Source organism: Triticum urartu, chromosome 2A, assembly GCF_056163025.1.
Source record: "Triticum urartu cultivar PI428250 chromosome 2A, HENAU_Tu73, whole genome shotgun sequence".
Classification (NCBI taxonomy): Eukaryota; Viridiplantae; Streptophyta; class Magnoliopsida; order Poales; family Poaceae; genus Triticum; species Triticum urartu.
Window position 1 is genome coordinate 768,190,136 of NC_141874.1, and position 14,988 is coordinate 768,205,123.

Here is a 14,988-nt window from a genome sequence, read left to right on the forward strand (position 1 = left end):
TATAATAATAACTAATTTATTATTGCCTCTAGGGCATATTTCCAACATTCATGGGCCGGTTTCTTGCACAGCTGACATCTAGGTCGACGATTGTTGTTGTTGTTGTTGTTATTGTTGTTGTTGTTGTTGTTGTTGTTGTTGTTGTTGTAGCTGCCGTTGTAGCCATTGTTGTAGCCACCGCCGCGATCACCGCCGCCGCGGTCACCACCACCAGGGCGAGCCTGGCCCGGGTTACCACTGCGCCCGCCGTCGCTGCTGTTCCCGCGTCCGCGCCCCTATTGTCCACGCCCACGACCACGTCCGCGGGAAGCAGCGTTGACAGAGGATTGGCACAGATTTCCTCCTTGGAGCATGCTGAGGCGGGCGTCAAAGCTCAGGAGTTGACTATACAACTCCTGAACCATAACAGGTTCGACCCGCGCAGCCAGAGCCGAGATCACAGGGTTGTAGTCGATGTCGAGGCCGGCTATGACGTGGGAGATGATCTCGGCGTCTCCGAGTGGTGCACCGGCGCAGGCAACTTCATCTGTAAGGGTTTTAATTTTCCCAAGATATTCTGCCATGGTTAGATTACCTTTCTACAGATTGGTGAGCGCCATCCTCGTGTTGATCTTCTGGGCTTGTGTTTGCGCAGAGAACATGGCTTGGATGGAGTTCCATACCTCGGCCGGCGTCTGGAGCATTGCAACTTGAGCGAGGACCTCTTGAGACAAAGACCCCATGAGGTACCCTTGTACCTGTTGCTGCTGCGCAAACCAGATCGGCCTGGCATAGTTGAAGACCTGCTCTTCCTTCTCATTGTTGATGATGGTGATGGTGGCAGGGGGCGCCGGACTTGCGGCATCGAGGAAGTGCTCCATCCGTGCTCCCTTGATTTGGGGTAGCATGACAGCCTTCCAAAGGAGGAAGTTCGTCCTTGTGAGCTTCTCTGATGGAGGCGGATCGAGAGAGGGCGAGCTGCTGGAGGTAGAAGATGATGCAAAGGTGGAGGTAGAAGATGATGCAAAGGTGGAGGACGCGGACAAAGTGGACAAAGTGCTCATGGTGGATGCGGGCGTGGTGGATGCAGCGGTGGACGGCGTGGTGCCTGTCATGGTTACCTCTCTACTCGATCTCGGTTTCTCTCTTTTTCTCGATCAACTAGATTGATTCCTTCTCGAGGGCTAGACGTACAAGAGGAAGGGCTCTGATGACCATATGAAGAAGCGTAGAACCCTTTGTCTCGGGCCGTGATATATATGGCCAATGCCTTGATGTACACGTTGAGAGATCGATCATGATCCTCTCAGGAGGTTACAGGAGATTCGGGAGAGAAGAAGAGATAGACAGGGATACAAGTTAAATCACTTTCCTATCCATATACAACTTGTATTCTAACACGGAGCTTGTACTGAAGTGGAGCCGCATGCTTCGTGGCCGGCAAGGGGTGGCACGACGGGTGAAGGTGGTCCGATTCGTCGCCGCCCAATCGCGGCCTGGCGGTGGTGCCTAGATCCGTCGCCGGCAGTGCGTGTGGTAGCCTCGGATCCGGTGTAGGAGAGGTAGGCGGTGTGGGAGGGGCCATGGCCGCCATGGATTCGGCGTAGGGGAGAGTGGGGCACCGCGGGAGGGACAGGGACGGTGCGAGGTGCGGTGGGGCACGATGGCCGGCTTTGAAACATTCTTATATACTACCTAAACATTCTTATATACTACATATTACGCGTACATACTTTTCGATTTGATAGATACTACATACAATATACAAAACTGAAGTGGTGGTAACTACCACTGATGGTAGATAAAATTTGTCATATATATATATAAATTAAATAAATGAATCCATATATAAAAAAATGTTCATCAATTATATATATAAATATATATAGGAGAGAAATAGAAAAACCTGTTTTTTAGAATAAACCCACTTTGAAACACCGTATGCCTCCCGGCAGCGTTGCAGGTGTCGGGTTGTGCCTAGCACTTTTTTCATTTTAGAACAAACTGGCTTTGAAACCACACTAATTGTTGCTTATTTGGCATGTTTATCATCTGGTACAAAGGTGTAGCTTTCGTATAATTTTCAAATCCGTGCATGCTTTTACTAGTCTCGCAGGTTGCTCATACCGCTATGCACAGTCGCTGTCGACGAGCGACTGGGTAGAATGGAAATTCTGTCCAGGTTGCTGTCAGTATTAGCTTCTACCATAGAATTTTCTATGCATTCATTTAGCAAAGGTCGTTGACGATGTTGACTGAGTAGAATAGAAATCTTTGTGTACGGTGATGATACCAGCAAGTCTCGGTCTCTACCGTTGCTTTCATTTAGCTTTCATAGAATTTTCAAGAGCGTGTAAGCGCATCTTTCAACAAGGACCCTAAAAAATGCCCGCAAAAGTCTGGATTAGCATGGATGTTTGGTACTGTAGAAGGCTAGCTGATTGGCTAGCCCATTGTTTGGCGCAAGGTCATAGGCAACAAACACAATTTGTCGGAAGGAAGGACTCCTTCTACCTACATTGTTTGGCGGAAGGCCAAATTTGGGTATCGTCTAGTATTATATTAGCTTCCGCCATTGTACAGCATAACTTGCTTATTTGGCGGAAGGCAATAAACATGCTCATTTGGCGGAAGGCCATTCTATAGCATCCATATCAATTTGGTGGAGGGTTGCATATATTTTTAAAGTTTAATAAAGGTCGAACATTTAAGGTATAGGGTTGGATGGCCTGTCGGCTACCGACACCTCGCACCAGTGTGGTTGCACCTGTGTGGCCGTGCGGTAGCCAGTCAAGCGGCGGTGGATCTGGCCACGATGTGCTCACTATGGCGTCCTCTGCTGGTGGCGCCAGACTTTGCCACTTGGGGTGGCGACCCTGTTTCTTCGACGGCGGTGGCGTCCTGAGGTGGTGATAAACTTTCTGTGGCTGGCGGTAGTATGGGACGCCCCTTCACCAACATATCGGATTTGATGAGGCTCCGTGGGTGACACATGTCTCTTCCGGAGGCATCGAGTCATGCATATCGCCAGCGGGTGCTACGCACGACGTCTCATGCGGAGACGTCAAGTCGTGTCGGCTGCTGGTAGGTGTTGCACGATGGCTCTGGCAGAGGTGCCATGTTTTGCATGTTGTTGCTAGATCGAATGTGGTGCGAATGTGGCTGGAGGCAAGACGGTATGGGACGTCTTTGTCTTTCGGTTTCTCCTCCTGCGGTATTATGCGAGGTGTTGGTAGCCGACAAGGATGATGGTTGAGGTAGTTTCAACGAGGAGCATGCGCACTCTGGTTAAAACACTAGATCTCTGATCAGACTATGTCGATGCACTCCTGTGTCGTTTCCTTCTGAAGGTGTGGCTTCAAGCTTAGCTTTGGTGATGAAAATTCCAAGATGGACCTAGGGTCAGTGGTTGTCTGGCGAAGTTACAGTTGCGAGGCATGCGACCTCAGATTTTTTTTTCCAGGTCGAATTTGTTCGGCTGTGGATTTTGAATAAATAAATAATATATAATTGTGTGCATAGCTCGATGCTGAGGCCGTGTTATCCTCCTTTTCAGAAAAAAAAAATACTTTTTTGCGGGGTAAACTATCAGTCACTAACTCATATTTTTCCATAGCTCTAAGTACTATTTAGACTGCCGTAACGGAAAGTATCATATACTAGTATGATGCATATGATATTAGTGTATCACATTACTTTCACAATGCATAGTATTAGAATCTAATACTTAGATTACTTATCTATTGTCAAGCATGGCACAATATAGTACTCCCTCCGTCTCATAATATAAGATGTGTTTCCAAGCTAACATAGTCTGTAAAAACGTTTTATATTATGAAACGGAGGATACTACGTATATCAAACACAATGGTCATCGCTCACAAAATTAAGCCAAACACAATTGAAAATGAGAATCGTGGACCGGTAAATGGTACTATGCGTCGAGATCGCCGAGACGTGTGACGCAGAAATTCTATGTCGGATTCCGGCTGAAAAGTAGTAGTATTGACTACTACTATTGACGCAGAAATCGTAGACCGTACTAGTATTGACTATTATTGAGTTGAAGAGCGGCATTCCATCTCAGACAGCGACGGCAGCGGTAACTGACAAGGTTGAGGTCTTGGCTCCATTGGCGGGCCCGTCATCTTAGCTCGCAATTCTCACGCCCTATCTCAAACACCTACTATCCGAGACTAATTCCAACTAGCTAGTACTATCAATCTAGTAAAAGTACATGCTGGCCCGCGTGCAAATTATGCCTCCAAGTATTGTGGTATCTACTTATGATTCATCACTCCAACATTGGTTTCATTCACCCTCAAAAGGTTCATTTTTTTATTTTATTTTTGCGGGGCGCTCAAATTCATTACACTAACATACAAAGGACATATACAAATATAAACTAGATATATACTTATATTACAGTAACATGTGTGTCGGGGAGGGGAGGCCAGCATGCAGGTGGGAATCCACGATCGCATGCGGGAGAGGAGAGGACGAGACAGCGATGCGCGCGGATGCACACGGTTGTGCTTACCCACCCATGTGCAATATATATACCCTACATGGCACATGGTCGTTTCAATGTAATTCGCCACATAAACCTTTCAAAGAAAAAATAAATGTGAAATAGCAAACCTGAATGTGAAAAGTGGAGGTGCAGCAAAAATTCATGGAAGAGTCAGAAAGCACCTAATTTTTGCATGCATTCGGGTTCATCACATTTCACTAGACTGGTTATGGATTCCACATGGCTGCTTTACCAAGTAAATAATTATCATTTTGGGTAAATGAAGCAACTGCATGTGTAAAAGTTTCAACCTATCGGGCTAGATTTTTCTGGCCGTCGGTGTACCGTACCGGGGTACACCGCAAGACCAGAGGCCGGCATCGGCATGCCTAGCCTGACAGGTCATAGAACCATGTCTCTACCTGGCCTGGCTGATAGGCCTCCTCCAGAAGGGTGCCTCCTAAGAGCATCTCTAGTAGACTTCACATATCACCGGCCCATAAAACACGTTTGCAGTTCACGGAAAACACAAGACAAGGGGGCCTCCCGAGTAGGCAGCTAATAGAAGCCTCTCTCATATATATGAGACATCCTGCTTCAATAGTACTACATATCATACATGTAGGAGTACCTCCACCATCAGGACCCGAATCTAGCTAGGTAAATCCTTTGTCTCGTGTGCACTCCATCTTATCTTGTATGTGTGCCACTACATGATTATTATCTGCCGGAATTCGAACCGACCGTTGGTCATTTGTAAGCCGACTGATGTAGCAATATAATTTACAGAATTTGGAGGAGGTAGCAATATATTCGATGGTGTAACACTACATGTTTTTGTTGTAATAATACTAACAGGAAGTATGCTAGAAATTTCGGAACATTAATTGCGGATCTATGACCAGGTTTATAGCCGTCAAAGGTACAGATCCTTGAGCTTTTGTTGAAACAAGGAATAGTCTTGCCCACGAACTGCACGTTCTCTCTCTCTCTCTCTCTCTCTCTCTCTCTCTCTCTCTCTCTCTCTCTCTTGTAGATAGAGATATAATAAGGGACCGGGGCGGGTGGGAGTGTGGAAATTGAGGAACTGCTCGTTGCACTCCAATTCTCTCTATATATATAGTGGATCCATGCATCACATGCAGTGGTAGTGCAATACACATAAGCCTAAAACCCAGGCAGCACATTGTCGGGCAGTCTGCTCCCTGCCTGCGGCTCCGGCCATGCCTTGGCTTCTTCTCGTGGCCGCGGCCGTGGGCATCTTAGCTGCCTGGTTAATCCATTTGTTCATGAGATGGAACATGGGTCCACCATGCAGCGCAGGGGCACTGCTGCCGCCGGGGTCAAGGGGTCTCCCGCTCCTCGGGGAGACGCTCGAGTTCTTTGCCCGGAACCCATCGCTGGAGCTCGTTCCCTTCTTGAAGCGACGCCTGGATAGGTAATTAAACTAGTGATCTAAACGATTTTATATTTCTTCTTTATATAGGGAGTACTATATAATCTTCTTCTTCTTTGGCCCGGAAATTACTATCCAATCTAAGCGTGCATTCATGCATGCATGCGTTACGTAAGAGTAACCATCATATATATATATATATATATCCTCCCACGTCCCTTACTGTTACGTGTACTTAAACATAACCATGTAAATACCCTCTCCAACTTTTTTAAACGGTTGACACATTTTACTCATCCACGACGACACATGCATGCATGGTTGGAACACATGAATTTCACAAGGAACAATCTTATCTTATCTTATATTTACTAATTGGAGGCACCATTCAAGCTTTTTAATTAATCCACATCATCATAATTAATTACTCCGTTGGATTGTAAAATCGACGTCCGAGATAAGAAGAAAACTTGCGTAACACAAATAGTTCCACGGTCCAAAAAAAGAGATATGACACGGCCAATGTTTGGGAAAAAGTCCATCTGTTCCTTTGAAACAAATGAATAGACTCATTTTTTTTGGCATGCAGGATACGTGAAACTCTTCAGCAATTAAAAAAGGAATTACAAGTTTCAAAGAAAGGAACTACATCGCGCCTTAAAGAAAAAGAGAAAATATCTCCCTCAGCTCCTGTACGTTATTTAGACAACCTCTGCTTCTATGGTCAATTAAAAATAGTCTGACACGTCCAGTTTTAGAAACGAAATAGAAAAAGGTATCCATCCGTTCCTTTAAAAAGGAGATAGTCTCCGTCTCAAACAAAAAAAAGCCTCCTTACATAACAAACAGCTCCTACGTGAAAAACAGCTCCTAGCTCCTACGTGAAACTCTTCTCGCCTATTAAAAAAAAGGAAAAGCATCCCTCCCCCAAAAAAGAGAAAACGTCTCCACTGGCTCCTGTACATTTTTTTAGGCAACCACGTCTCCTGTATATGGCTAGATCTTTCAAGCCTTCTTACTAATCAGACCACTAAGTTGTAAATTTATATCCGATAAAGAAAACTTGACAACCATAGATGGTCCGGTCCAAAAAAATGCCATGTGATAAGTCCAACATTGTCAAAAAAACATCGGTCCGTCCCTTAAAGAGAAAAGATAGCGTCCTTAAAAAAGCACTACCGATAAAAGGAAAAGAAAGACGGAATCCAGTTGATGACCGATGAAACTCCATAAATAAAATCTTCTGTCGATCGATTTTAAAAGAAAAAACATCTAGCTCTGTTCCTCTACATGGCCGCATACTCTCACCTCCACTTCAATCCTGCTCTCCTACATGTGGCCGGTAGTGGCGATTTCTCTAACCGAAGGATATACCCAACTCGCCATCACCATCAAGTGCGCTCTCCCACCCGCACGGCCAACAACAAACCGCAAAGGAACCTGAAGACAGGTGCTGCGAGGTATAATGCAAGATCGACTGCGACCCCAAGCGGCGATCGATCTTCCTCATTGTTATTGTCACCACGTCTCCTTCCATCCACCCCGAGCATCAAAGTTCATCCTATTTTATGATAATAAAAAAGGCCAACTACCAAGTACAACCTCTAATAAGTTCTTCTTGGATTCATGCTCCGAGAAGACTATGATCCAACCATGATAGTAATAGATTAAGGCGCAGATTGCTAACACTTATCTGCATATATAGTACGTATGCATGTATTTATTTTGGTCTTAGAAAAAAGAGAAAATTAGCTATTAAAGCATCTTTAAATAGATACAAATTACCGGAGTAACAAGAAATTCTGGATGTATCATGCGCCACGAAGATCTAATAAACACACGATTATCTATGTGATATAGGTATGTATACAATACGGATAGAAAATATAAAAAAATGACATCCACATTAAAAATATAAGAAATTCTTTAAGAATTTGTTTGCTGAGACTAGAACTTAAAGTCGGAATAATCTATAGTGCTTATAGTAATGAGAATATACTACAAACTTTTGTTTGGCATCACACATGACAATATTAATAAGGTTGTCACACAATTGGAGGCAAACAATTAAATAACAAAATAATCTGAAGCAATGTAACATTGTTGAACCTTATGTCTAACAAAGATAAACATGCATGTGTGACAACAATAACCCATATCAACATATTCATATTATTGTTTGACATTTCTAATTTGTAACAACTTTGTTGTATGTAATATTAAAAGTGCTAGCCCGTGCAAATGCACGGGTTGACGACTAGTTGTAAGAATCGAGAAAGCAATCCAGGATCGGGGACAATAATAGTATCAAGATGGACTATGTGCATGCCTGCATGTCTGGCTCCAGGGCCACGGCTCAACTCAACGGATATCGGGATATGCTAAAACTTGAGTTAGCTATATTACTTGTTCTCCAAAGTAATAAGTTTTCTTTTGGCAATCCGCAGAAACATTGCCTTCCCATTAAGAATATTCTTTTAGAGAAAAGTATACAAATTACAGACATGATGTACAAACATTTGGCCATGTTCTTGTGGCAAAACATTCCAATAACCCCTTGGGAATTAATCAACACACCAACTACCCCTGGATTAGCGCAACTCTTAGGAGGGTCGGGTGAAAAGTCATGCCCCCACTAGATGATGTGCCGTCATATGCACCATGGGCCACATCTGCGTATGCCATTCCTCTTCCAATGAAGATGTGATTCCAGAACCCTAGAGCATGCACTAGGTGCATCAGCATCATGTGCGGAATGGTGCCAGATGCTCCACCTTAACCGTGTGGGGGCACTGGGTTTAACTGTCATGGTACAGTTGTTGCGGCGAGACAGCTGATTTCGATGAGGTGCTCATGTCTCAAGTATGCATCGAGCAAATAGCATCAAAATGAAGTAAAAGATAGAAGTATATGTTTATCTTCACATGGCTTTGTGGATCAAATAGAAGAAATAGAAAGATAGATAGACGTAGAAGATCAAGGTGCAATTCTTTAACCGTCAGAAAAGTATGTGCACTCGCAGAAAAAGTGCTACACAATGTTTGCACAATACGTTGAACAAAATCCCTTCTTTTTGAAATAAACAAAGTACATACGCATGCGCTCACATGTGTGCACATACACTCACCTCTAAGAACATGCACCCTATCACTATGAGCACCTCTGGAAGACTGAGCCGACAAGTCTTGAGATTGACTAAGTCACCACCGCCTAATTAAGAGACAAGAAAACAATTTTGATTTCTAGCTAGGTTTATTCATAACATCAAAGCCGTACTCCATCGATACAATGTTCCCAACTTGTCTTGCCCTTATAAACTAGAAACTCAAGTGATATCCCATAAATCCTACATGCATGTACTTGATCTCGAACCTTAGACTAAAAAAATATCAATATCCATACACAGAAAATCTCAACAAAAAAGATGTGATGAATTTGGTCTGTAATTTGGCAAACCCATCAAATTAATGAACTAAGAGAGGTACATGTTTAATTTAGGCCGTGTCTCATTGTTTCATAACCATATTTGGCAATGTTTGCCTGCCAAATTGTAGTTGACTAGCAAGTCAAGAAATTGCTCGCCACAAGTTCCAAGCTATTTTTTGGCAAATGAGTATATGAAGAGTGTAACAATTAGTTAAGGCCACAATTCGATGATTTTGCCAAATTACAGACCAAATTCATCAATGATAGTGAAACAAATAATAGCCTATTAGTGCACACACCCATGGGAATGTTTGACAAGATGTGGCTATGAACCAAACTTGTTCTTACCAAATATTAACTCTACCTGCACTCCAATTCTTATATAGCAAAAAAAAATACTCAATAGTTACTTAATTAGTGAATCCAAAATTTAAAATATTTTCTTACTCCAACATTTTATCCAATTCGTGGTATGTTTGGACATTCCTATTTTTTGTCAAGCACAAGAAAGCTGCATTCTAGGGGGTAAGTTTCGATAGTATTTTCTTTCTTTGCGGATGAAGTTGCCATGTAGCTAGTCTAGTATGAATATGTGCTATACAAAAGTATTCACCACCCCTTCACTATGTGCAAATAGAGAGGAGGTGTTGCAGTCTGGTCACTCACCATCCATTGCAGGAAGACGATTATACAATGGCACTATTTTTCTACCCCTTCCTTTCTAGTTTATTAGGCTCATCAAAAAAATCTGGAATTTATAGTGTAAGGCATGCAGTAACTCATATCCCTTATTTATTTAATTACTTGCTTTGGAAATATGCAATCATCAATTACAAGCTGTTGTTTTTAATCTAATTCTTTCTCTCTCAATATGGTATTAACTAAAACCATCCAATGCATCAAGGAGGGTGATTAATACATGTAATTTAACACATGGGCTAGCATTTAATTAGACTCTCCTTGATCACAGTGATTTATGGGTTGAGTCCCATAAACTAGAAACGAGAGCATATAAGCTTATCCTGGGCAGGAGAAACATTATTATATGTTGATAACAACACAAAATAAATTTAGAAATACAATGAAGTGCCATTTTTTATACACAAAGAAGACTCACTAGTCGTATGACATCATTCCATAAAGGCAATCTTACTGGAATGTTGATCTATTTAGATGGACGAACTGCCCAGGCGATTTATGCACAATCAAACTAAATTCACGGCTGCTATAATTTCAGGTACGGTCCAATTTTTAGGACAAATTTGATTGGTGAAGACCTCATTGTCTCCATGGATCCAGAGTTGAACAACTTAGTGTTCCAAAATGAGGAGAAGCTATTCCAAATTTGGTATCCAGAGTCAATCATGAGAATCATGGGAGCCGACTGCATTATTGCGACACTTGGGACCTTCCACAAGCACCTCAGGACTCTGGTACTTCGGCTCTTTGGCCCAGAAAATCTCAGGCTAGTTTTGCTCCATGAAGTGCAGCAGACGGCCCAGGCTACTCTACTCTCCTGGCTCGATCATCCTAGCATCGAAGTGAAAGAGGCAACCTCTAGTGTATGTCCTTGTATCAGCCTCTACCTATGTTAATGGTGTTGTGGTTTAAGCTAAACAACATGATTAATTAGGATATACTACAAGTTGTTATTGTTTAATAAGCAAAGCTTATATATACATGAGGGTTAAAGAAACTCCAAAATTTCCTTATCGTAGATGATATTCAGCATCACGGCAAAGCGATTAATCAGCTATGACTCCTCAAGATCGGATGGGAAGTTGTGGAAGCAATTCGACGCATTTCTTCAAGGACTACTAGCATTTCCACTTTATGTTCCCGGCACAGCATTCTACAAATGTATGCAGGTAATTAGGGACTACTACCACCCTCATATTTCCTCACATCATGACATAAATAAATAAATCCATATGAACAATTCTACTAATAGACACTCTCGTCCATTGGGACTAGATCCCCCACTACATTCTAGTATAAAACAATATGTCAGTACAATTGCACCCAGTAGTATTCCCACAAGACAACAATTGCACCTAGTAGTAAGGAAATAATTTGTATATATAGCCTAACTAATTGGGATCCCATGGTGCTTAGGCATGTGATTTTACACGAGAAATTCAAACTATATTTTTTACACTATTAAAAAATCATTTTCTTATATGTATGATTTCGTCATTGCCTAGGGCCGGAAGAATGTCATGAAGATTTTGCAGAAAATGCTCAATGAGAGGAAGAAGGAAACACATCGGGAGAGTGTTGACTTTATCGATCTCTTGATCAACGATATGAAGGAGAAGAAGACTATAATGAATCAGAAAATTGCATTGGATTTGATCTTCTTATTATTATTTGCGGGCTTTGAAACCACGTCATCTGGGATAACTGCGGCACTCAAGTTTTTAGCCGATGATCCTAAGGCACTACAGGAACTAACAGTAAGTGTCGACAAAGAGAAGAAGCCACTTCAGTATTTTTATCACCAGTTTAAAAAGGATATTTCTCTCTAGACATACACACTAGAATTCTTCGACCACGCTAGTAGACACACACCTACATATGTGCATTCTCTTACACACAATACACTAAGTTAGCATTTATACTTCTATACATAGTTATTAAACAGATATACATGATTATCCATAGTTATTAAACAGATATACATGATTACCCATAGGAAATATCCATCTTATGCTTGGTTGTAGCTATACCTCAGTCTCATATGCCATCAAAAAAGTAGTCACAACTAAGTGGTATTGTATATTCCTATTACTACCAATCTACCACTAGATACCCAGTTATGTCACAAACTCCTTAGGTCATGTGAAATAAATGTGGATATAACTACATCTAATAATACCAATAGGACTTCTTGTCCATATATATAGACAATTAATTAAGTCAGGCACAATTCAAGAAAATTGTTATATATGAAATTAGGTAACTTATGTACACAAATGACTAATTAAGCTAGATTTATATTTTCCAGGAGGAGCACAACAACATTCGGAAAAGAAGGATTGATCCTGACTCTGAAATCACATGGGAGGAATACAAGTCCATGAAATTTACATCTCATGTATATAGTTTGTCTCTCTTTAGCCTTTCTTTTTCATCACATCAACCATACACACATGATGTAAACTGGTCCATTCTTATTGTGTAATTAGTGACATGAGAACTTGTACAAGTTGTATTATTTCATCAGCTTCGTTATTATTTGTAGGTCATACATGAAGCATTAAGGTTGGCTAACATTGCTCCCTTAATGTTTAGAAAAGCAACAGAGGAAGTTCATATTAAAGGTGAGAAGATTGTTCAAAGACATGAGACATATAGGACAGTAGGATATATATGTTTGTGCGTGTATAGGGAGTGTGTGCACCCTCCTTGTAATCAGAAATTGGGGGAGAGAGACTATATATTGTAGCTATAACACTTTAACTAATGATGTCTTAATATGTCTTCTATATATGCTCGTGATTTGTGCAGGTTACACTCTTCCAAAAGGATCAAAGATCATGGTTAATCCTTCTAGCATTCATCTGGATCCTACGGTTTACAAGGATCCTAGTGTGTTCAATCCCTGGAGGTGGAAGGTTTGTCAAATTTATCAATTTCGAAGGGCTATTCCTTGTTATTCTAATAAACCGGTGCATATGTTTTTATTATAAAGCAACACAATCTAGTTGAATGATATACGCCTTTTCTAAAGTATATGATATTTTATCATAATGTGTAATAGATATTAATGTGATTTTAATTTTTTAGTTAACGTGCATCCACAACATAGCTGGAAATCTATATATTATGAGAAAATAGTAGCTCAAAACCTTTCTAATAAAGAAAAAGCAACTCATGACATGTAGCCTTGAAACTAAGTAATTTTTTTTGAAGAAAAATATTTAGGCATGGAGGGTACTGGAAATATTTTTCAGGAAGGAATTACAATATAAAAAACATTGTTTCGACAAGGAACAAAAATATTGCATAATACATGGCTAGTTATAATGTTTGGTTCTTTTATCCCAAATTTTTTTCTTGACAAAGCGTTAAAAAGGAGAGTTCTAGGAAAATTTCAAACAAAGGGGGAGTATTTATTGTAATAAAAAACAACTCTCTCTCTCTCTAAAACTTGTGACAACTTTGTACACAGGATACTACTGAACCAGCTGGTGGCTCCTCAAAGGAGTTCATGGCCTTTGGAGGCGGGCTACGATTATGTGTTGGTGCCGACTTTGCTAAGCTACAAATGGCCATCTTCCTGCATTGCTTAGTTACCAAATATAGGTGAATTGCTTTTTCATGTACTCAAAATATTAATTAGTATAAATCTACCAATAATAATAAGTATTGATTGCTTCTTATTTAATAGTACACATGTGACTGCTTACTCATGCAGTTCTACATTTTTGCTTGCAATGTAGTTCTTAGCGGGTAACATGAGAAGTAGGAGAATGAATTTAACTTCAATGGCACAATTATGTTGTATAAACCCATTTTTATATATTTCCTTAATAGGCTTATATTATTTGTATGACTGACAATTGCAGAATAGAAGATCGATCCTGTTTGTTGTGATTATATCCTACATGGAAGTTTCTATTTCTGTAAAATGCATTTTCTACCACTGCTTGCTCCAAAATTTATGGCTTGGTCATAACTGTGTAGTCGAGTTCTATCATTGAACACTAATTAGTAAAAATAATTTGTATTTGATTAAATAAAACATATGATAAGTATTCATATAACATAGTTTAACAATATAATTTTATAATCATTTAAATGCATGTTCGAAAAAATCAACTATCAAAGTTGCTAGCGCCAATAGAATCCTAAGCACGAACTGTTATACATGCAAGTTTATTAGCGGATAACTAGTTTTTAAGATTACTGCTACATCCATGGATGTAATTAACATGGATCGTCTTAAATGTGTTCAGTACAAAAATTAGAATATTGTACAAAAGTAGAATATTGTACATAGATCTTGACTCTCTAAATTTTAAACTTTATATAGTTGGAAAGCGGTCAAGGGAGGAACCATGGTGCTTTGTCCAGGACTACAGTTTCCTGGTGGTTTTCACATACAACTTGTCCCAAAAGCTTGATGCGTGGATGTTACTGCTTCAATACGTTCAAGACCTCTTAGCCTCTGGAGGATTCACAATATAGTCGTTTATACAGATCTCTAGTATGGTATCATGTCCATGTGTGGCTATGGATTAGAATAATAATGTATAAACATTGGTCAAACCATTATTTGCTTCAAAAGCTAGTTTATAGTGAAGTGCATGTGCGGTTTCTGCTTGCTCTTCCGTAGAAGTGTTGGGATACTCCCAAGTGTAAGCGGTGAGTGTGGTGGCAACGCTGGTGACGGTGATAACAATGCTAGTGAACTGAGGTTCTCCTATTTAGTTCGAACAGTGCCCTCGCTATCTCTGTATATTCAACTCGTTGTGAGCTGAGGCTTTGTAGAACTGTTGTACTGACCAGTGTGTTGACTCCACTGGTGGGGACAATCAGTGTGTTGAACTTATCACTAAGCCAGAACATGTTGAATGCCACCAAAGAGAATGCCAACGTGCAGTTTTTGATTGACCAAGAGAGCTTATCATTAAGTCAAAATGATTGGGTAAACAATACACCAAAAAAG

General features: G+C 40.8%; 1 protein-coding gene and 1 pseudogene across 2 annotated transcripts; one reads left to right on the forward strand and one right to left on the reverse strand.

Moving 5' to 3' along the window:
- Nucleotides 1-364: 364 nt before the first annotated feature.
- LOC147988127 (small nucleolar RNA Z247) lies at nt 365-503 on the reverse strand (annotated as a pseudogene).
- Nucleotides 504-5,624: 5,121 nt separating this feature from the next.
- On the forward strand, nt 5,625-14,756 carry LOC125540525 (cytochrome P450 87A3-like). Of its 2 annotated transcripts, XM_087545639.1 has the most exons (10): nt 5,625-5,930; nt 7,304-7,348; nt 10,552-10,876; nt 11,033-11,182; nt 11,519-11,770; nt 12,322-12,411; nt 12,559-12,637; nt 12,825-12,931; nt 13,489-13,622; nt 14,353-14,756. In XM_087545639.1, exons 1-10 carry the CDS (start codon nt 5,716-5,718, stop codon nt 14,441-14,443), a joined length of 1,488 nt encoding a protein of 495 aa, XP_087401765.1. In that variant the 5' UTR covers nt 5,625-5,715; the 3' UTR covers nt 14,444-14,756. The 2 variants fall into 2 exon arrangements, with proteins under 2 accessions (XP_087401765.1, XP_087401766.1); XM_087545640.1 differs by lacking the exon at nt 7,304-7,348 and having other exon boundaries at nt 5,629-5,930.
- Nucleotides 14,757-14,988: the final 232 nt, after the last annotated feature.

Bases quoted from the DNA above. Each gene is read 5' to 3' on its own strand.
- LOC125540525 (XM_087545639.1), top strand. From the start codon at position 5,716: ATGCCTTGGCTTCTTCTCGTGGCCGCGGCCGTGGGCATCTTAGCTGCC. The intron at 5,931-7,303 runs GTAATTAAACTA...TCCCACCCGCAC, and splicing joins TTGAAGCGACGCCTGGATAG to GGCCAACAACAAACCGCAAA. The intron at 11,183-11,518 runs GTAATTAGGGAC...GTCATTGCCTAG, and splicing joins CATTCTACAAATGTATGCAG to GGCCGGAAGAATGTCATGAA.